This window comes from Caretta caretta, chromosome 6 (genome assembly GCF_965140235.1).
Source record: "Caretta caretta isolate rCarCar2 chromosome 6, rCarCar1.hap1, whole genome shotgun sequence".
Classification (NCBI taxonomy): domain Eukaryota; kingdom Metazoa; phylum Chordata; order Testudines; family Cheloniidae; genus Caretta; species Caretta caretta.
The window spans coordinates 114,592,789-114,614,318 of NC_134211.1; the positions used below are offsets into that span (position 1 = coordinate 114,592,789).

The window sequence follows — 21,530 nt, forward strand, 5'->3', positions numbered from 1 at the left end:
TTTTGAAAGGTTCGTCAAATTCAGCACCCACAACCGCTAGTCACTTCTGAAAATCCTGATGAGTTTTAAACATCATCCAGATTCAGGAAGTCTCAACTGAAATGCTACCATCTCCAGTTGAAGAAATAAACTATTTTGACACAACCAGTATAATATAAAAATGGTAGCTATGAGGGCACATTTTCAATACGATCTGATCTGTTACATTTTAGGTCATCTTTGACAACCTGATGTTGAACCCAGTGTCTCAGTTATCCCATGCGATCCGTGAAAATACAGAAAACCTGGCTGAAAAAATGAAGTAAGCTTTTAGCTCTGACCTGGAATGTTCTCTTGCCCTTTGAATTGTTCCGAGGAAGGGTGTGATTAATTTATTACTCATGAAAGGTACTGGATTGTCATCCCTGGAAACTGTGGTTGCCGGTACACAGAAGGGGAAGAGCACAGACTGCAAAATTAGAAAAAGGTTTTTACTTCCCACCTCTGTTTCATAGGCTTGTCCTGTAGCATAGTCTGTCCCTAGATAACTGAAGCCTTGACCCAGCTTTGTAGCGCAATGTCAGTATGTTTGCATAAAAATGTAAAGTTCACTGTACATGGCACAACTAATTTTGTTATGGAGGACAGTGCCCAAATAAATGATGGCAACTCGGAGTACATGCCTATTCTATACTGCCTTCCTGATGCATCTTAGCCTTTGCTGGAGGAGTCTCGCCTATGAGAAGAAGGGGAACTCATTCTCCATTCCATTCAGTCCATGGACCCCGCCCCATTCCAGCGCATATGCAGTTTGTGATGGTATTTGTTGTGATGCCCTCTTGGAACAAGATTGTCAGCTCCTAGGCCTTAGAACAGGCAGCAGGTGGGGAATGACTTTTGGTTGCTTGTGAGCTAGATTCAAAGTGGAGATGAAAGGCCTTTTATCTCATCACTAATCTACAGAACCCCTTTTGTTGCTATGTTTTATGTCAATTGTACACTGTAAACAAATGTAAAGGATATATTTTGGGTGGATATTTTGTAAAAGGTCCAATCTTGTGTGCTTCAGAATTGTGTTTCAGAACAGCGAAAGGGCCTGGGAGGAGATGGAGGCCAAAATTAACTCGGAAAACGAAGTGCCAATTTTAAAGACCTCAAACAAGGTAACGTGTTTGTGCTTAAGAAATGAACAAGGTGCCAAGAAGCTTGCTTAAGACAAGGTTTGGCCTAACAATTTATGGACTTAGGCTGAGACTTTCAGAGCAGTTAGATGCCCAGCTAGCATTGAATTTTAATGGGATTTGGTTGCCTAACTTCTTTAGACTCTTCTGAAAGCCCCAGCCTCAGCTGTGTGTGTGTCACTTTTATGTTTACATTGTCACTGTAAAAGAATTTTCCATTGTAAGTAAAAAAAAAAAAAAAGAAAAAGAAAGAAAAAATAATTAAGAAACCAAAGTAGTGAGCTTCAGAACCAACCAAACCTATTTCCTAAATTTTTTAGTCCAAATGTATCTATTGAACTTCCTCCTCCTTCTATTCTACGGTGTGTCTATTATATATTCTCATATTGCTATTTTAATGTCAATTTCACTTATGTCTCCCCTTTGTTAGTCTTCAAGGACTCAGTCTTGCTAAGGGAGGCACAAACACAGATCCTCGTCTAACTACCATTCTTCTCAGTGTCTCCCACCAGTGCAGCTCCATTGATAATAGGACGAGAATCGATGGGGCATAGGTGTTGTCACCATCGTGTTCTCTTCATTTACCAGGGTTAGACAAGACAGTGGTAAAAATGTTGGTGCCCCAGCCAACATTATCTGTACTCCTGCACAGACATTAATGGGAGCAATGTAAAGATCTAAGAACATGCTTAATTATTGGGCTCAGTGAAACCACTCATGTTTAAAGCTAAGGATGTGCACAAGTATTTACAGGATCAGGGTCTAAGTGTCTGCACTTGCAGACCCCTTTGCATTATTGGGCCATAAATGTCTGGCCAACAGCTAGAATCTCAAATAAAAAGTCTAGTCGAATGCATATTTTTACTGAGTGGCTTGATAGTATTTTTCCAGATTTGGCAGACCAAATCCCGCTGGTGTTTGCCCAGATAAACATGCTATTTTGGTGTTCGAGAACAGAATTTACCTAATCAGAAAAAGGTAGAATAACAAGATATTCTATGTAGGCTTGGTTCCCAAAGTAGCTGAACGTTTGTTTGGTTGGTTGGTTAGTTAGCCGATCTTTTTGGTGTATTTGTTTCTAGGAAATCAGCTCTATCCTAAAGGAGCTAAGAAGAGTTCAGAAACAGCTGGAAGGTTGGTAATTTTAAAATGTTCTCAATTTCTCTCCTAAATGTAGATGACTACTACAAAATAGAGTACCACTGTAACTTGTTGTGGTTTGTTTTGTCAATTTAAACTTTGTAAATGTAAAGCACTCATTCATTTATTTGAGCATTGCTCCTCAATATATACAAACAGAAGACATATAAGTGATGGATTTTTCTCGTGTTGCAAAAATAAGAAAGTTACTGACTTCTGAAATGCTGAAGTTATTGCTGTGGAAATGGTTTATTCACAATAATTAGGACTTCACCACAAGATGGACAAGCCAAGGCTTCTGTTGCTCAGACCACCACATGGCTGACAGCCCTATTCAGCCAATAAGTCATGCCATATTTTCGTACTACTTTTAAGCAAGTGTTTGTGTGGACTTGAATCCATTATGAAAGGTGCCACGCTACAGAGATAACAATATGAGCTCAATGCCTAACCCTTGTTTCATTTTAATAGTTCAGAAAATGTAAAAATGTCTTATTGGTGAGTGATTGGAGTTTGGTAGGTGTTTTTCTTTTTCCAGTTTAAACAGAAAATGTCAAGTCCTAATGGTAAAGGTCAGTTTTGGAGGGGTTTTTATTTTTTTGCTTATTAAAATTGCTTGGACCCAAGGATAATTATAAAGAAGGTGGAGTGCAGTCATGGGGAGGGGGGGAACAAATTGTGACTAAACTGGGCACAAGAGCAGTCTAGAATTCTGAAGGTGAGAGAGTTTATGTGTAGAAATGCTGCTGAGCGCAGCTAATACGCCTCTGTCTATCTCTTTTCTCCTTCCCCAGTTATAAATGCGATCATTGACCCCAGTGGGAACTTGGATGTAGTTGCCACTAACAAAGCGTCCTCTGCTGCTACACAGTCTACAGCCACTAAAGTCAGGACTGCTAACCATTCTGGCTCCACGTTGGAGATTTTGTCACCAGTACAGATGAGAAATTACATCCAGAAACCGAACTGTGGATCTTCTAGCCTACAAGATGCTAATTTCATTCCAGATGGAGAGAAATATGTGATCTGATACAATATTTTATATTGCTATCATACTGTCATTTACTGTGGCGTTAGTTTTGTGTCCGAGTGGTTGTGGACAGTTTGTATGGAGCAGTTGTTTAGATTGCTAACACATTACACACACACACACACACACACACACACACACACACTGCTGTGTGGGTGAATGGCAAGTCTGTGTATGCCTTTTGAACAAAACTAGCACTGTGGAGCAGCACATATTCAGCATAGAGGCAAACTCTGATTTTTACAATACGATTCACTTAAATTCTTCCAATGTGCCATAAGAAACAGGCTTTGCATATCCTCCATTTGCCACTACCGAAGCTCTGAAGTGTTCTTGGATTAGCCTGTTTATAATTCTCAGTTACTGGTAGTTCAGTTGTAACAAGGCTCTGTTTAAAAAAGAAGTGTACTTTTTTTGATTGGCGTGACATTTGAGACTGATTTGAAAAATAGAGCATTACAATTCTGTTGGAATCAACTTGCATACGTATAATGGTGCAATACAGTGGGTTTCTATAAGAAACTCTGTTTTAGTTGTATGAAAAATGTTTTCAGTGTTTGCAGGGGGAAAAAATAAAATCAAAGAAGGAACCACTTTGAATCTATGGGCATCATGCTTTCAATCCAAAACCTTTGTTTGTTCCATTGAGAAGGTGTAAGCTTTCTAACGTAGTTGTAGATTCTGAACACATTTCAGGCACAGAGCTTCAAGTATACAGATGTAGATTAGCCTTATAAATGAGAAGGTCAGTTTTTATAGTTGAGCTTGCCAAATTCTCATTATTTCAGTATAATCGCTGTCTGAAACATTTTTTGGAAAATATTATAATAATAATAATTAATATAATATCATAGTCTTTCATATTGAGCTGCAAATTCTCCTGAATAGGCTAAAGAGCAAGTTGTCTGTGATCAGCCAATTACTAAGAAAAACATCTGTTCCGTTGGCTCATGTAATAAACTTAATTACACAATGATTGTGAACAAATATTCATTCTACAGCACTCAAAATAATGGCTTAAGTGTGGCTCTGCCTTTACTGATAGTGTTGTCATGAAATTTTTCGTATCCAGGTATGCACGAATACACACAATCCTGTTGTATTCTTGAGAACCTACCCAACAGCGTAAAGCCGCTGGTGGTACAATGCAGCATTGGTATGACTCTTTTTGGTCCATTATAATTTTAGGAACGCTAAGGATTATTTTGCAGCAGCATCATTGAGCAGTATACTGGATACTGTAAAATTAGCTTTTTATATCCCATCTGTCAAGTGAGCTGCCAAATTCTAAACAAAGTATTTGAGTGGCTTTTTGGAGAATCTGTTCGATGCATGCAGTATGCAAACTGGAATCTGTCCCTGTTGCATTAATTCCTCTTGACTGAAAAACAGTGATCAGGAAAAGAAAATGTATCGGCAGTGTTGTGGGAAATACACTTACTAATGGAGGTAAGCAAACTGAATTCTGCTATGCACTCATACAATGTAAAATTTTGCTAATGAAAATAGCTTCCCAAGCTCAATTGCTCTTTATGTGCTGACTTCATATTTGGGGTGGGTTGGTTTTATAATTGGGTCAGTTAATTGACCTTTTCTCCTAGGATTTTGCTGAAATATCAATTAAATAAGTATAATTAAATAACTGGGCTGCTCATACAGTGTTTCGTGTACTAGCAAATGGCAGGATTCTGCTTCAAGTGCAACCAGTGGGAGTTTTCCATTGATTTCAACAAGAGCAGTCCCAAAGGAAGAGTTTGTCGGTTTGCCATGCTAGTGTGTCTTGCATGCCTGCAGGGTTTTGCGTGGGGGAAAATAGTGCAGTTTTGCTGCCAATGTATCCAACGGAGAACTTGGCTCGTCCGCTACTGTGGAGAAATATACTGGACTTCATATGAATACTATGATGATGGAAGTAAAATTTACTTTGCAGAATAACTAGGAACTTGGCCTTTATGTTTCTCTGGCTGCCTGTTATGTTAATGCTGTCTGATTGTTCCAATGTATCCTTTTGAAATACTTGCCTGTGTCCTTAGTTAATATCATAAATAGTGGTATGGCTCTTGACACATGGTAATTCGTTTTCAAAAGTCTCCTCAGTGAGGGTCTGCTCTAGCAAGGTGCTGACTCCGACGCATTGGGAGTTGAAGGGCTTCAGCAACATAAGGGATCAGTCCACTAGTTACAGTTTTGCAGTAGACAGGTGTGTGTTGGAGTTACTCATCAAGATGAGATTTTATTATTTGTTTTTACAACATTTTCCCATCCTCGTGGCTATGCTCTAGTGGTTTTGTTTCTTGACAATGTACCCTTGATGTGACTTCCATTTACTTTCACTTGGGAACTTACTAGTTTCTACTTTCATGAAGTGACCCATCAGAGATGAATTTTCTCCCTTTGCTGTTCCTCTGCTCTTGGTACCCAAATATCTTCATTGCCAGCTGTATAAACCCAGAAATATGGTACCTTTAAGAAACAATTGGAAATAAAGCTGGAGTCATGAATCTCTAAAAGTTTTAGTCTGGGGGTGCGGAAAAGCACAACATGATTTTGTTTCATTTTGTTCAGTCTGATATAAAAAAACCACCAGTTTCCCAGCATAAAGTTCTTGTTGAGAAAATTTCAAGACGATTTTAATTGCAGTCCTGTTACGTAATCGTTTTGGTGCTGAAATGTAACGAATATATTTGAGGTACTTAATCTGAAGTATACCTCATTCTGCATTTGTCTGTTATAATTAAACCAAAGAGCAAGCCACATAATTATAAACCATTAGCCAAGGTCTGGTCTTACAAGCAGTATTCTGTGACAACAATAAAAAGTCTGTGTACAGTTCTGATGTGAGTATCTTAAGCATTTGGGGTCTGATCCAATGGCTATTAGAGACAGTGGAAAGATTCCTATTGACTTTAATGGGCATTGGGTCAACCTTTAGTTGGTTAACTTTCAGTGAGCTTGATGTGTGCTCCACTGACCCAATAGTCATTCATACTGTATATTTTTTTTCATATTTGTTTTATTTACATTTAAAAAATTAGGCTGGCATTTTCAAACAAGTCTAAGAGTTAAGCACCCAGGTCTGATTAAACCTCTCCGGGACATGGTTGCTAACACCCTTCGGCACCTTTGAAAATCCCAGCCCTTGTTCTTTTACTATACTTGAAACCTGTGCTCTCATTTAGTTTGTTTTCGAATGTTAAACTCTTGAGACTTCATGATGATGGAATGAATGTAAATTCCTGGGAGAATGCATCAGTGCTTTGTGAGCAAGAGCCTAAGTGTGTCTACAGTACTGTCGTGTTGTGGTCATGCTGTGAGTGCGAATAAAGCCTAAGTCATCCTTGAATATTTTAATAAAGAAAAACCTTACAGAATGTTTACATACAGCCTACTGAAAAAAAGTGTTTAAAATATATACGTGCAAGATTCTACTAGTTTTTTCTTCATTTTTGCGGATCACACTAGATATTTTTAAAATTCAGCAAATATGTGTAATGATTTTGCAAAAAAAAAAGTTAACTACCTGTTTACTTTGGATGTGCCCTGTGCTGAATTGTGCCTATCTGATTATCTGCTGTTGTTATGCTGCCGATTCTGCTGTTCTAAACTCTTCACTGGATCATTCCATTTGCATGCAACACAAATGCAAGCTGTATGAGAGTTAAAGCTGAAACACGTTTGTATAACTTGAATTGATCAATGACTGTCTCTCTTTTTTTTCCACGCCCTTTTCTTGAAATATTGAGTATAATTTTGATTCCTATTTCTCCCACTGTATTTCTTTCTCTTGTTTTTTGAATGGTAATTTATTTTGTTTTGATGATAGACAGTATCTGTACATTTTGTTCCAAGGTGATATTGTGGCTGTCTTTAAAAATAAATTGTTATTTTATATAATTTTATCGTAAAATTTCTTTAATAAATCATTCTTTTATCACGTGACAAATATGATTCTGGGGTTTTTTTGAGAGTAAATTGTATGATGTGGGAAAATATTTGGAGAATTAAACTATTGATCTTACACTGCCCCTTATAATGGCATGAAGGATCATATTGCTACTTAGTAACAAACACGATTGGAGTCTCTTACAACTACCATATTGTTGCCTACGTAGAGCGCCCATTTAATGCACATGGATACACCCATGTGGATTCAGTTGCAGAATGGGGACCTGAAAAGCACCTTCTGTTCTGAGGCCCTTTTCTTACTTCTGTTCCAGCACCACTGGCTAGTGTAATCTTTTACAGAGACACACAGAGAGAGAGAGAGAGAGACCCTTACATCCCCTAAAATATGGCACTGATTGTATCCTTATTGTGACACTCTCCACACCCTGACTTAGCAACACTGAGCAATATTTCTGAGTGTTTTAAATGCCATGCAAAGTGCCCTTTGAAACCAAAGGGGCAGCCATTTCATTAATTTTTAATAAGTCTTGGCTGAATAAAAATAAGATGCGGTGAAACTGCTGTAAGAACTGCTCACTTAGTGATGAAGGCCATTATCGTTCACTTTTAAATCTTACCCGAGGAAAGGCAGAAGCAGCTGTCATGACTGCTTACCACGGAGTACAGCAGTCAGTTGAAATCCTGCTGTGCTCTTTCAACCTTTCCCGGCCGGTGTAAGACACATACATGGCCTGATTCCCCCATAATCTTACAGGAGTAGCCCAGTGGGAATGAGGATTACTCCCATCTTTAAGGGTTTGCAGCATCTGTCCATATTTGCAAAAGTAACTCCCTAAACTCATCATTGATCTCCGATTCCGAACTGTCGCTCTCATACAGAAATGCAGTTTATACGTGGGCCTGATCACTTACACTGGACCTTGCCAATAAAGGTGGGGAGAATGTAGGGGAGCCAATGCATAGTCTTGTCTTTTTTTCTTTTTTTTTTAACCAGCTTGAATGAAATATTGTATTCATGGCTGAAAGCAGGATCCTTGTGACCTCAGTTCCATGGTCAGATAGAGCTCACCTGGAGCTCGGAGTGAAGGAAGAGAGAGAACGACAGGCAGCAGCACCAAACCTAGCTGCCTGCTGATGGCCAGTTGCCTGATTTAGGCGGGAGCTGAAGGATTCAGAAATGAAAGGCAGGGGTCAGTGAGAGAGCTCAGACTGTTTAAGAAACCCAAAGTGTTGGTGTCTCAGGATCACGTCCTCCAGAACTAACAGGGAAAGCAAGACCTGATATTTTTAATGTAAAACAAGGAGATCCCTTCAATTTCTGAATAGCAGAGGAAGAGCAAGGGAAGCCAAAAACAAGTGGGTAGCCACCATCGCTCCCTCCTTTCTTACAAGAAATGCCTTTTTTTATTTGTATGTAAAAAAACCAGCAACCACCAACCTTGTTACCAAAAGTGCAAACGGCGTGTGCTCTCTCACTCAACCACAGAACTCTGGGCAAGGGAAAAGTTCACGCCCTGTGTAATAATGTGAAGCTCAGCTCTGGCGTAGACACCGCTAGGCCGATGGAAGAATTCTTCTGTTGACCTAGCTACCGCCTCGTGGAGGGGTGGAGTGACTAGAGCAACAGAAGAACCCATTCAGTCACTGTAGTACGGGTCTATCCTACAGCAGTGTAGCTGTGCCACATTAGCATTTCTGGTATAGACATACCCATCCATACCTACACACTTGCAGTTGGAAGGAGAAGTATTCATGCTTTGACTCCAGTGGAAGTTTGTTTCCAGTGGCAATGTGTCCCAATTCTGGCATGCACTAGTGGGTAGTTGTTCCTCTCCAAACCCTGGTTGTTGACAAAGAAAGCTGCAGTTTGCACGCGTGAAGCACACCCTGGTTTCAAGCCGGGGAAAGCTCCACCGACACAAACTGCAGCGTTGTTTATTTATGCTCGCACTGGGGCTGCTACACGTTGGGGGCTGGCCATTGACTGAGGGAATTGAGGTACGGTCTCCATGGAGAAAAGGTCTTTCTTTCACACACACCCTCTCCTAATCTGCTCTGCTGAGCTGTACCATGTTGCTTTGTGATGAGCAAACCTTGGAGGGGGAGCTTCTTTGTTATTTTTGAAGGAAGTAAGAAGAATGACACTTGTTTTCAGGAGGCTAAGGTGAGCAGGGGTCAGGCCTTTTCGCTGTTTATCTCTGCTGTTAGGCCATGGGCAACTCAAGGGGCAGACTGTAGCATGCCCCACTTAAAACAGCCACTGTTAGAGTGGGAAAGAAGATGCAGGAGGCTTCCGACAACATCTAGTGAGCTTCATGCATACCCTGGCCCTTGATAAATTATGGTCACTGCACAAGAGAAGTCCTGCCCCATCGCTGATGGGAGTGGAAAGTAGAGGGCTGGAACCAGGATCTTCCCCTCTCACCCATGATCCTTGTGGTGTCATTCGGGTACCACCATAAACCAAACTGAATTTTTTTTGTGGTAATCTAAAATAACCTCAACATCCTGATCTATTATTAACTCTGGCAATGAAAGCATTTTAACCCAGCAGCTTCTAACAAACCTCTCATGTCTACCAGTGCAATGTCTTGTAATATATCGTCCTTCCCCCCCAAAAATAGGGTCCGAACTCGTTTGTCAGAGGGAGAGAGTGTGTCAGTCCTGGGCCAAAGAGAAGAGGAAGATTTTTTTTAAGTGAGAGGGGTTTGCTTTCTGTAGGAGGCAGGTGAGAGAGTCCCAGCTGGCTGCCCGCAGAGCAAATGCTAGAGGGAGCCCTTGCTGTGAAGGCGGGAGGGGATGGAGAGAAGGCTAAGCCCTGGTCTACACTAGGACTTTAGGTCAAATTTAGCAGCGTTAAATCGATGTAAACCTGCACCCGTCCACACGATGAAGCCCTTTATTTCAACTTAAAGGGCTCTTAAAATCAATTTCCTTACTCCACCCTTGACAAGTGGATTAGCGTTTAAATCGGCCTTGCCGGGTCAAATTTGGGGTACCGTGGACACACTTAGACGGTATTGGTCTCCGGGAGCTATCCCAGAGTGCTCCATTGTGACCGCTCTGGACAGCACTCTCAACTCAGATGCACTGGCCAGGTAGACAGGAAAAGAACCGCGAACTTTTGAATCTCATTTCCTGTTTGGCCAGCGTGGCAAGCTGCAGGTGACCATGCAGAGCTCATCAGCAGAGATGACCATGATGGAGTCCCAGAATCACAAAAGAGCTCCAGCATGGACTGAACGGGAGGTACGGGATCTGATCGCTGTTTGGGGAGAGGAATCCGTGCTATCAGAACTCCATTCCAGTTTTCGAAATGCCAAAACCTTTGTCAAAATCTCCCAGGGCATGAAGGACAGAGGCCATAATAGGGACCCGAAGCAGTGCCGCGTGAAACTTAAGGAGCTGAGGCAAGCCTACCAGAAAACCAGAGAGGTGAACGGCCGCTCCGGGTCAGAGCCCCAAACATGCCACTTCTATGATGAGCTGCATGCCATTTTAGGAGGTTCAGCCACCACTACCCGAGCCGTGTTGTTTGACTCCTTCAATGGAGATGGAGGCAACACGGAAGCAGGTTTTGGGGACGAAGAAGATGATGATGATGAGGTTGTAGATAGCTCACAGCAAGCAAGCGGAGAAACCGGTTTTCCCGACAGCCAGGAACTGTTTCTCACCCTGGACCTGGAGCCAGTACCCCCCGAACCCACCCAAGGCTGCTTCCTGAACCCAGCAGGCAGAGAAGGGACCTCCGGTGAGTGTACCTTTTAAAATACTACACATGGTTTAAAAGCAAGCATGTGAAAGGATTACTTTGCCCTGGCATTCGCGGCTCTCCTGGATGTACTCCCAAAGTCTTTGCAAAAGGTTTCTGGGGAGGGCAGCCTTATTGCGTCCTCCATGGTAGGACACTTTACCACTCCAGGCCAGTAACACGTACTCGGGAATCATTGTACAACAAAGCATTGCAGTGTATGTTTGCTGGTGTTCAAACAACATCCGTTCTTATCTCTCTGTCTTACCCTCAGGAGAGTGATGTCATTCATGGTCACCTGGTTGAAATAGGGTGCTTTTCTTAAGGGGGCATTCAGAGGTGCCCATTCCTGCTGGGCTGTTTGCCTGTGGCTGAACAGAAATGTTCCCCACTGTTAGCCACGGGGAGGGTGGAGGGTTGAGGGGCTAGCCAGGCCCTGGGGGGGAGGCAAAATGCTACCTTGTAACGAAAGCACATGTGCTATGTATGTAATGTTAACAGCAAGGTTTACCCTGAAAGAGTGTAGCCACTGTTTTATAAAATGTGTCTTTTTAAATACCGCTATCCCTTTTTTATTCTCCACCAGCTGCATGTGTTTCAATGATCACAGGATCTTCTCCTTCCCAGAGGCTAGTGAAGATTAGAAAGAAAAAATAACGCACTCGTGATGAAATGTTCTCTGAGCTCATGCTGTCCTCCCACACTGACAGAGCACAGACAAATGTGTGGAGGCAAATAATGTCAGAGTGCAGGAAAGCACAAAATGACCGGGAGGAGAGGTGGCGGCCTGAAGACAGGGCTGAAGCTCAAATGTGGCGGCAGCATGATGAGAGGAGGCAGGATTTAATGCTGAGGCTGCTGGAGGACCAAACCAGTATGCTCCAGTGTATGGTTGAGCTGCAGCAAAGGCAGCTGGAGCACAGACTGCCACTACAGCCCCTGTGTAACCAACCGCCCTCCTCCCCAAGTTCCATAGCCTCCACACCCAGATGCCCAAGAATGTGGTGGGGGGGCCACCGGCCAACCAGCCACTCCGCCACAGAGGATTGCCCAAAAAAAAGAAGGCTGGCATTCAATAAATTTTAAAGTTGTAAACTTTTATAGTTCTGTGTGGCATTTTCCTTCCCTCCTCCACCACCCCTCCTGGGCTACCTTGGTAGTCATCCCCCTATTTGTGTGATGAATGAATAAAGAATGCATGAATGTGAAGCAACAATGACTTTATTGCCTCTGCAAGCAATGATTAAAGGGAGGAGGGGAGGGTGGTTAGCTTGCAGGGAAGTAGAGTGAACCAAGGGGTGGGGGGTTTCATCAAGGAGAAACAAAGAAAACTTTCACACCGTAGCCTAGCCAGTCATGAAACTGGTTTTCAAAGCTTCTCTGATGTGTACCGCGCCCTCCTGTGCTCTTCTAACTGCCCTGGTGTCTGGCTGCGCGTAACCAGCAGCCAGGCGATTTGCCTCAACCTCCCAACCCGCAATAAACGTCTCCCCCTTACTCTCACAGATATTGTGGAGTGCACAGCAAGCAGTAATAACAGTGGGAATATTGGTTTCGCTGAGGTCTAAGCGAGTCAGTAAACTGCACCAGCGTGCCTTTAAATGTCCAAATGCACATTCTACCACCATTCTGCACTTGCTCAACCTGTAGTTGAACAGCTCCTGACTACTGTCCAGGCTGCCTGTGTACGGCTTCATGAGCCATGGCATTAAGGGGTAGGCTGGGTCCCCAAGGATAACTATAGGCATTTCAACGTCCCCAACAGTTATTTTCTGGTCTGGGAATAAAGTCCCTTCTGCAGCTTTTGAAACAGACCAGAGTTCCTGAAGATGCGAGCGTCATGTACCTTTCCCGGCCATCCCACGTTGATGTTGGTGAAACGTCCCTTGTGATCCACCAGAGCTTGCAGCACTATTGAAATGTACCCCTTGCGTTTTATGCACTCGCCAGCTTGGTGCTCCGGTGCCAAGATAGGGATATGGGTTCCGTCTATGGCCCCACCACAGTTAGGGAATCCCATTGCAGCAAAGCCATCCACTATGACCTGCACATTTCCCAGGGTCACTACCCTGGATATCAGCAGATCTTTGATTGTGTTGGCTACTTGCATCACAGCAGCCCCCACAGTAGATTTGCCCACTCCAAATTGATTCCCAACTGACCGGTAGCTGTCTGGCGTTGCAAGCTTCCACAGGGCTGTCGCCACTCGCTTCTCAACTGTGAGGGCTGCTCTCATCTTGGTATTCATGCGCTTCAGGGCAGGGGAAAGCAAGTCACAAAGTTCCATGAAAGTGCCCTTACGCATGCGAAAGTTTCGCAGCCACTGGGAATCGTCCCAGACCTGCAACACTATGCGGTCCCACCAGTCTGTGCTTGTTTCCCGAGCCCAGAATCGGCATTCCACCGCATGAACCTGGCCCATTAGCACCATGATGCATGCATTGGCAGGGCCCATGCTTTCAGAGAAATCTGTGTCCATGTCCTGATCACTCACATGACCGTGCTGATGTCGCCTCCTCGCCTGGTATCGCTCTGCCAGGTTCTGGTGCTGCATATTCTGCTGGATAATGCGTGTGGTGTTGAATGTGCTCCTGTTAGCCGACGGCCAAGGATGTTTGGTGAGGTTCCAGCTATGCCCGTTTATACCATCCGTGACTTTAACCGCTAGGACGCACTGTCCCTTCGCGGCGGGCAGCCCGGGCTAGGCTGACGGATGCCCCAAGGTCCTAACCACCTGTGACTTTAACTGCTAGAGCTCAGAGCTCCTTCGCAGCGGGCAGCCAGGATTGACTGACAGGTGCCCCAAGAGTTTGCCCCGTGGAGGCGGCACAACTCAACGCTAGGCTCTTAGTACTCTCACCTAATGGCCAGGCTTTAGAGCCAAAACGGCTGAGGTTCTTTAATTGTGTCGGCTGCTTTACAGTAAACCAGAGAAAACAAGTCAGGCTTATGCACAAATGGTTACCAAAATTTATTAAGCTAGATTCTAATCATGTGGTTACAAAATTGCTAGTGCCTACTTATTTAAATGTAGAGATGTTACACACACACAAACAAGTTACAAAACTGAAGCCACAATCCCAAAGAAAGAAAACAAAGTATAGAGCTCTATTTCAAAATATGTGTACACTAAAGGTAGGAGATCAGGTGTGGTTGCTTCTTACCCTCCTTGCATCTCTCGATTCCAGCGGTGCCAAGCCAGGATCGGTCACTCAATTCCGCGGAAAGACGAATAAGGGACAAGGCTTAGGGACCCTCTTAGCTGCAGAAGCCTTGGGAGGCTGTCACTTATCTGACCAGCAGATAGATAGTGAAAAGCACTCAAAAATCATGGTGCTGTAGGTCCCCTACTTATACCTCTGTACTCCTTTATTCTCTTTCTCCTTTCTTATGCCAAATTGAGGCTGGTCTGTCGGGGTGACGCCAGCTTTCGCAAGAGTAGTTTACACTTGCAAGGGAGAGAAACAATAAGTTTCGACTACTGGACATTTCTTTTATCAGGGTAAATATTTTCCCACCTAGGATGTTGGTGTGTGTGCATCACGCTATTTAGTAGGGGCTAAGAGCCATGTCTGTCACAGGGCCTCTGCCTGCTGTGAGCTTAATCGTCGTATCTGTTTCCAGAGGCACATTGTAGCAGCACACCTGTGCTTTCACAGCTTCAAAGGCTGTGCTGGAATATATGTTAAGTGCCATGTTCCGGCTTCCTCCTGTGTTTCCAGCAATGCTGGTCTGAGGGGGGAGGCGGGGGGGTTGGCTGTCTGGCTACAGCTCCTAATTGCTAAAGTGAGCTGAGCGGCCTCCATGCTTGCCTTGGTATGGCATCCGCACAGAAAAAAGGCGCGGAACGATTGTCTGCCGTTGCTCTGATGGAGGGTGGGGCGACTGACGACATGGCTTACAGGGTTGGCTTCAGGGAGCTAAAATCAACAAAGGGGGTGTCTTTACATCAAGGATTATTTCAGGCAGGACTTCACGGAGGGTTCCAATAAGAAATGGTGCACCTAAGTTATTGTTCTTATTGGAACAAGGAGGTTAGTCTGGCCTCTGACTGATACATGGCTAGATTTACCTTGCTGCACCTTCTCTGTGATTTACTGCAGTGTGACCTAGAGGAATGAGTCCCCTAGACAGGGGGAAGCAAATGAGTACAAAACAAATCTGGTCTATTTCTTGTTTTGATCCACTCCATCTATCTTTTACATCTTTGGCTGGCAGCAGATGGTGCAGAAGGACTGCAAGCCATCCGCATCTCATGGCTGCTCGGCAGAAGACGGTGCAATACGACTGCTAGCCATCCCCATCTCTTGCCTGCCCGGCAGAAGATGGTACAGTACGACTGCTAGCAATCCGCATTGCCTGCCTGCTCACCATAAGACGGTTCAATAGGACTGACTGCAGGACTAAAGAGAATGACCTGGTCAAGTCACTCCAGACTTAGTCCCTGCGCCCATGTCTGTCCAGGCGCTCCCAGCCGACGCGGCCAGGAGCACCTCGGACATGACGATGACGGCTACCAGTCATATTGCACCGTCTGCTGCCAAAAGGCAATGGGTTGCTGCTACTGTGTAGCAATGCAGTACCGTGTCTGCCAGCACCCAGGAGACATACTGTGACGTTACCTGAGCGGGCTCCATGCTTGCCGTGGTATGGCGTCTGCACAGGTAACTCAGGAAAAAAGGCGCGAAACGATTGTCTGCCCTTGCTTTCACGGAGGGAGGGAGGGAACGGGGGCTGACGATATGTACCCAGAACCACCCGCAACAATGTTTTAGCCCCCATCAAGCACTGAGATCTCAACCCAGAATTCCAATGGGCAGCGGAGACTGCGGGAACTGTGGGATAGCTACCCACAGTGCAACGCTCTGGAAGTCGACACTTGCCTCGGTACTGTGGAAGCACTCTGCTGAGTTAATGCACTTAATGCACTTAGAGCATTTTCTGTGGGGACACACACACTCGAATATATAAAACCGATTTCTAAAAAACTGACTTCTATAAATTCGACCTGATTTCGTAGTGTAGACATACCCTAAGATTAGAAACGTAGAGCTGGCGGAGGAAGTGAATGTGAGATCAGACAAATAGGAGGCAACTAGACCACAGAGGGCTGAAAAGCAGGAGGGCATATTTACATCAGAATTTCAGCTGGACAGTGAGCCAACCATGGGGAGGAGAAATGTCTCCATTTCCTGGATTCTGGAGGCAACATTCCGGATTCCCTGAGGGTTGGTGCATGTGCAGGTAAGATCATTATGGAGAGGATTTTCCAAACGTGACTAGCGCTTTTGGAAGCCCCAGCTTGAGAATGCCCCAAAGGGGCCTGAGGGTGCTCAGCCCTTTCTGAAAACCAGGCCCCTTTCAGGCATCTCAAATGGTGCCTCTAAAATCTGGACTAGAGATTTTTCCGATCACGCTCCTTTTCGTTGCCGAAAGGGGCAACCCAATTACAGGATGGTGTCCCGGGCAATCTGGATTTGAAAGAATGTTTGCTTTTAACTAAACTGTTCATTGTTGCCTTGTGCAATTTCAGAGTCCTGAATCTTTAGCCTCATGCAGACGGTAGGACGCTGCTGCCACAGGCTCCAGTATCGTGTTTAATAAATGAGAGGATGCTAATAAATGGGCATGAATTAGTGCTAGAGGGGAGTCAGAATTAAGCCTTGCATACAGCACTCAGTAGTGGGTGGTGCTACACCTGGGGAGAAATCCCAGACACTATCGAAATCAATGGGAGTTTAGTCATAGACTTCAGTGTGGCCAGGGCATCACCCCTGGCATATAGTCAAAGCAGCATCGCTGGCTGTTAAATCTGCTGCCACGTGTGGCACTGACTCTGTGCCTTTGGTTCAGCCTCTGTTACCTCTATTGTGATAGAAACACCTTATCTGGGAGGGGAGTGGTGGACTAGAGGATGGACCCAATGATGGGGTATGGAAGTCCTGCCTTGACTGCAATGGGGCCAGGATTTTGCCTAGTGTTTTTAAAACCTTAATGTATTGTGGGCTCAATCCTGCAAGACGCAAGCAATTCCTGGGTATACTAAGCCCCCTCAGCACCCACTGAAGTCAATGGGAGTTCAGGGTACTCAGCACACCTTGTTACTTGGCACCTTGCAGGGTTGGGCCCTCAGAGCTTGTGCAAAGTGCAATAAGAGTTGACGTTATTGAAGTAAACCTGCTGGAACATCTCACATGGACACTGCATTGAAGATCGATTACTCCCCCTAACATAGCCTTTCTCTGTAGCCTTTCAGCCTTTCAGATTTGATCCTGCACCACTGAAGCCAATGGAAATTTTGCCATTTAATTCAACAGCAGCAGGGCCCTAGGGGCTGTTTGGAAAGCAACTTCAGTGGAAGCTATGCTAATTTACACCAGTTCAGGATTGGGCACCCGAACCCGAGGTGTACTCGGATAGGCAGAGCCAGACAGTGACTTGGGATCTCTATCTATTTATGAGCTTTGTGACACTCCCACCCTGAAGAGGAAGTTATCTACAGCAAAAAGCAAATGTGAAAGGGGGCAGGAGGGACAAATGTGTTGCAGGAGATTTTGTCTGCTGGCTGCCAGAACAGCAGCTGTGAGCCTGATCAAAAGAAGGCAGAGCATTTTCACAGCAGACAGTTTGCCAAGATGGTAAGTACTTTGAAGGATTATGCTGTCATCTTGTATTTTTGGGAAACAGGGAGATGAATGCACCTTACTAATTTGAGGCACATAAAACAGCTTCTATCTGTTTTATCTGGGGAGGGTGTTTTATTCTAGAGAAAAGAAAAGGAGTACTTGTGGCACCTTAGAGACTAACCAATTTATTTGAGCATAAGCTTTCGTGAGCTACAGTGAGCTGTAGCTCATATTTGAGCATAAGCTTTCGTGAGCTACAGTGAGCTGTAGCTCACGAAAGCTTATGCTGAAATAAATTGGTTAGTCTCTAAGGTGCCACAAGTACTCCTTTTCTTTTTGCGAATACAGACTAACACAGCTGTTACTCTGAAACCTGTTATTCTAGAGACTCATCTTTGTAAACGTTTGAAATTCGGAATCTGAAACAGTTCATTTCTCATGGAGAAAAAAACTCACCAGAAGCCCAAGTTGCGGCTCTTTTGTTGCTGTTACTATTTAACAGTCCCTTTATACGACACCATCAAAAGGGATTTTTGAGGAGAAAAACCCAACCCACCTCTATATGACGATTAAATGCCCCAACCTATGTATATCCAGGTAGTCTAATATTAGCCTGCCTGTTGAAATCTGATGAGCAAAATTAAATAAGACTTTTGTTCTTTGCACTTTGTCAGTTACTTTCAGCGACTAAAGCCCACCAAAGTCAAACAAAGCTGTTAACAAGTTGTGGTTCCTTATTGGGCTACGACTTCTGCTTTTCTTTTAAGAGTTCTGTTTGATTCCACAGTATATTCTTTTTTTTTTTTTAATTAAACTTTGGGGCCACATCCTCAGCTTGTGTAAGTAGGTATAGTTCGATTGACTTCAATGCAACCGAGTCAGTGGTACACAGAATTCCCTAATTTGAACAAAATGGGGGTTTTATTCCATGTGCTTTTTATGGCGAGTGGGAGGCTGTTCAGATAATATGTAAAAGAGAAATGCTGCTGTCCAAACCCATCTTGTAACTGTTACTGGAAAAGAGAAGTGAAACATGATAATTACTGCTTTTGCAAGTTCTAGATGCTAAGGCATAATGTATCTGTAGGCGCATATAACAGGGCTGCAGTTCTTTCAAGGCATCCTGCCGGCATCAAATAATATGCGGCAAAGAAGCATTTAACGTGGAGGAGTGGGATGTGCTAGATGGCACCTCACAGGGCTTTCCTATATCTGAGTTCTCTGATTCCACCAAGTCCACTCAGAATGGAAGGTTTCTCACCAAGCGCTCTAGCCAGAAGCAGCAGCTGCTCGGATTGCTGCACTGGGTGGAGGGGGGAAAATGGGGCCTAGCCAGGACAGCCCCTCTCCCCAATACCCCATCCCAGACCCAGAACTGTGCAGGGGAGCCCCCCTCCCATTTTGGAGGGACTAAGACCCAGGTGGTGCCTCCCGTATGTGCAGCTGCAAAAACTGCCCCAGCAGGGACCTCTGGACATTCAGAGAACTTTCTACACGCTTGACTGGACTTTCTTTACCCTGTGCTGACTGGCTGCTTGCTCCAGGGCTCCTCCTCTGTTCCAGCTGGGGCTACGGAGAGCCATTTAAAGAGGGGGGAGACATTGCCCTTTCTCCCTCCCTCCCCCACCTGAACCTCTTCTTCCCCTCTCAGGTACATCACCTACCCCACCATCAGCCTGCCCATCCCTTCCCCCAGGCCAATGAGCCCCTACAACCGTCACCTACCAGGAGCTGGAGGCTGAGCCCTTGGGGGACTCTCCCAACTGTCCCCTCCCAAGAGCCCCTGCCACCCCCACTCCACTCCTTACTTTACCCCTCCCTGATGGCGATCCTCGCCTTCGGGTAACAGGTCCCTCCCTCTTCCAGTCCCGTGCCCAGCACTAGGCGGACCTGCATGGTTTCAGCAGCTGGCAGGGGAGGGCCAGGCATGCGGCACGCTGCCCACTGTGCATGCAGATTGGGACGTAGGGGCCAGCTGCAGCGTGCTCCCAGCCGTGACGTGCACAGCCACGCATTACAAGAGCCTCCCCGCGCATGGCTGCACGTGTGCGCAGCCAAACCCCCAGCAGATTACCTCTCTTGACTGGCAACCGGCACGAGAACAGAAAACCAGCCAGGTGGCAGCCTTTTTTCCCGTGTACCTGCTTACAAATGGTGAGGCCGTAGCCTGGGCAGCGCCCCTCCCCCCAGCTTCGCAGCATATGCCTTGCAATCTCTTCCCTTCAGCCTCACTCCACATTGGCCTGCTTACCCTCTTTTCATCTGGCCTGTCCCCCACACCACCCTTCCTTTCAATGGCCCCTTCCCCTTTTCTTTCCATTTCGGTGACTGCCTCCTAACTAAACCCACGTCCCAAACAATGTGGTGGAACTAAGATGGCGTTTGCCACCATCACATTGGTCACTCTATATCCCTTCCCCGACGCGGTGTCTGTCTTGTCTATTTAGACCGTAAGCTCTTCAGGGCAGAGATTGCTCAATACTCTGTGTTTGTACAGTGCCTAGCCCAAAGGGGCCCCATTCTTGGTTGGTCTTTAGCTGCTACTGTAATAAACATGATTAAAAATAATAATAACCAGTCCCATAGATGGAATCACAGCTTTCTCTCCTGTGCATGTGTGGGGTGTTGTTTATTATGCGTGGTTGTATTCACTCATTTTATCCTGTCATCTTTTCTTCCTCTTCTGTGTTTCTTGCTCTAGCTTCTCTACCCTTTCATCTTGCATTCTCTTCTTTCATCTGAGTCTCTTCCCTTCCCCAAATCTACATTTCAGCATCATTGCTCCTTGATTTCCCACTGCTTCCTGAGATCTTCTCCTCCTCTTTCCTTCACTCATCCAGCTCTTGTGAATCAGTCCCTACAGGCAATCAGTGTTGCAGATACATTATGGCTCAGGGACAGAGGCAGAGGTGTAGAAAGGAGATACAGGGCCAGGATAGGTGCTCATGCCATATTGGTCCCCCTTGCCACTATCATAGCTGAATCTGCCCTTCCTCAGAATGTGCTCTTTGCTTCTGAATACATACAAATGCCTAATATCCCCGTGAAGGCCAAATTCATCCCTGAGGTAACTACAGTGACCTCGGGAGTGAGTTTGACCCTTAGGCATGTGAAGTGATTGGAAAGGCAGGGGTGGATGTGGCTTCCCGACTCCATGGATGCACAATACCGAGTGGGGAGGGCAAAGAGGGCCCAGGCCTGTGGGCTTGTTGCCTTCCTCATGAGGATGAGGAGCTGGGAATGGGATGGGGGCTCACAGAGGGGTCAAGCCTCTGGGGTCACTGCCCTTCTGCAGGGATGGGGAGGGCTCTGCCCTGAGTGCAGACAGGGCACTGTTCCCTGTCCTGCCTCTTCCTGAGCTCCAGCCCCACCACGATGATGCCAACTACAGCAACGGTTGGAGCTGGCCCCGGTTGGGGCGGGTGAGTCACTCCCCACACTACTGACAGTGGGCTCCAAACCTGAGTGGCGCTGCAACCAGATTGCATGCCAGCCACTGCCAGACCAAACCTGAACAGCACTATATGTTCTGTGGGTGCAGCTGAGCCCATGCTAAAGCACCTAGGTGGAAAGGCAACTCCCAGTGTGGCCCCTAACGATTCTTACCCTGCCTTCTGGTGTGAGCTTCAGTGAGTCTAGGGGATATGGTTCTGTTACCAAAGCATCAGGTACCCAACCATGTTTCCACTCCTTTCTGTGACTCCTGGGGGTTGCCTCTGCTAGGCTGGGAACAGCACTACAGCAGGGACACTCTGTGGCTGGAGACCTTGATGACGCTTGCAACTGGGAACAGCATAGCCGGAGCTGTGGGGTTAGCTAGTTTCCTGGAGCATGGCTGCAATGGAGAGAAGAGACTTGCAGATTTCAGCAGACCTACTTGGTCCATGTCCCAGTCTCTGACTTGAAGAGTTTACAAT

General features: G+C 45.4%; 2 protein-coding genes across 3 annotated transcripts in view; both read left to right on the plus strand.

Moving 5' to 3' along the window:
- Nucleotides 1-7,273, plus strand: part of CEP170B (centrosomal protein 170B) — a 99,640-nt gene extending 92,367 nt beyond the window's left edge. For both annotated transcript variants that reach the window (XM_048853591.2, XM_048853592.2), the window contains 4 exons: nucleotides 213-301; nucleotides 1,049-1,142; nucleotides 2,243-2,294; nucleotides 3,095-7,273. In XM_048853591.2, coding sequence (XP_048709548.2) covers nucleotides 213-301; nucleotides 1,049-1,142; nucleotides 2,243-2,294; nucleotides 3,095-3,330 — 471 coding nt within the window. In that variant the 3' untranslated portion in view covers nucleotides 3,331-7,273. The remainder of the gene's footprint in view (nucleotides 1-212; nucleotides 302-1,048; nucleotides 1,143-2,242; nucleotides 2,295-3,094) is intronic.
- A 10,236-nt stretch (nucleotides 7,274-17,509) lies between these two features.
- Nucleotides 17,510-21,530, plus strand: part of PLD4 (phospholipase D family member 4) — a 32,442-nt gene continuing 28,421 nt past the window's right edge. The window contains exon 1 of the mRNA XM_048853617.1: nucleotides 17,510-17,625. Coding sequence (XP_048709574.1) covers nucleotides 17,623-17,625 — 3 coding nt within the window. The 5' untranslated portion in view covers nucleotides 17,510-17,622. The remainder of the gene's footprint in view (nucleotides 17,626-21,530) is intronic.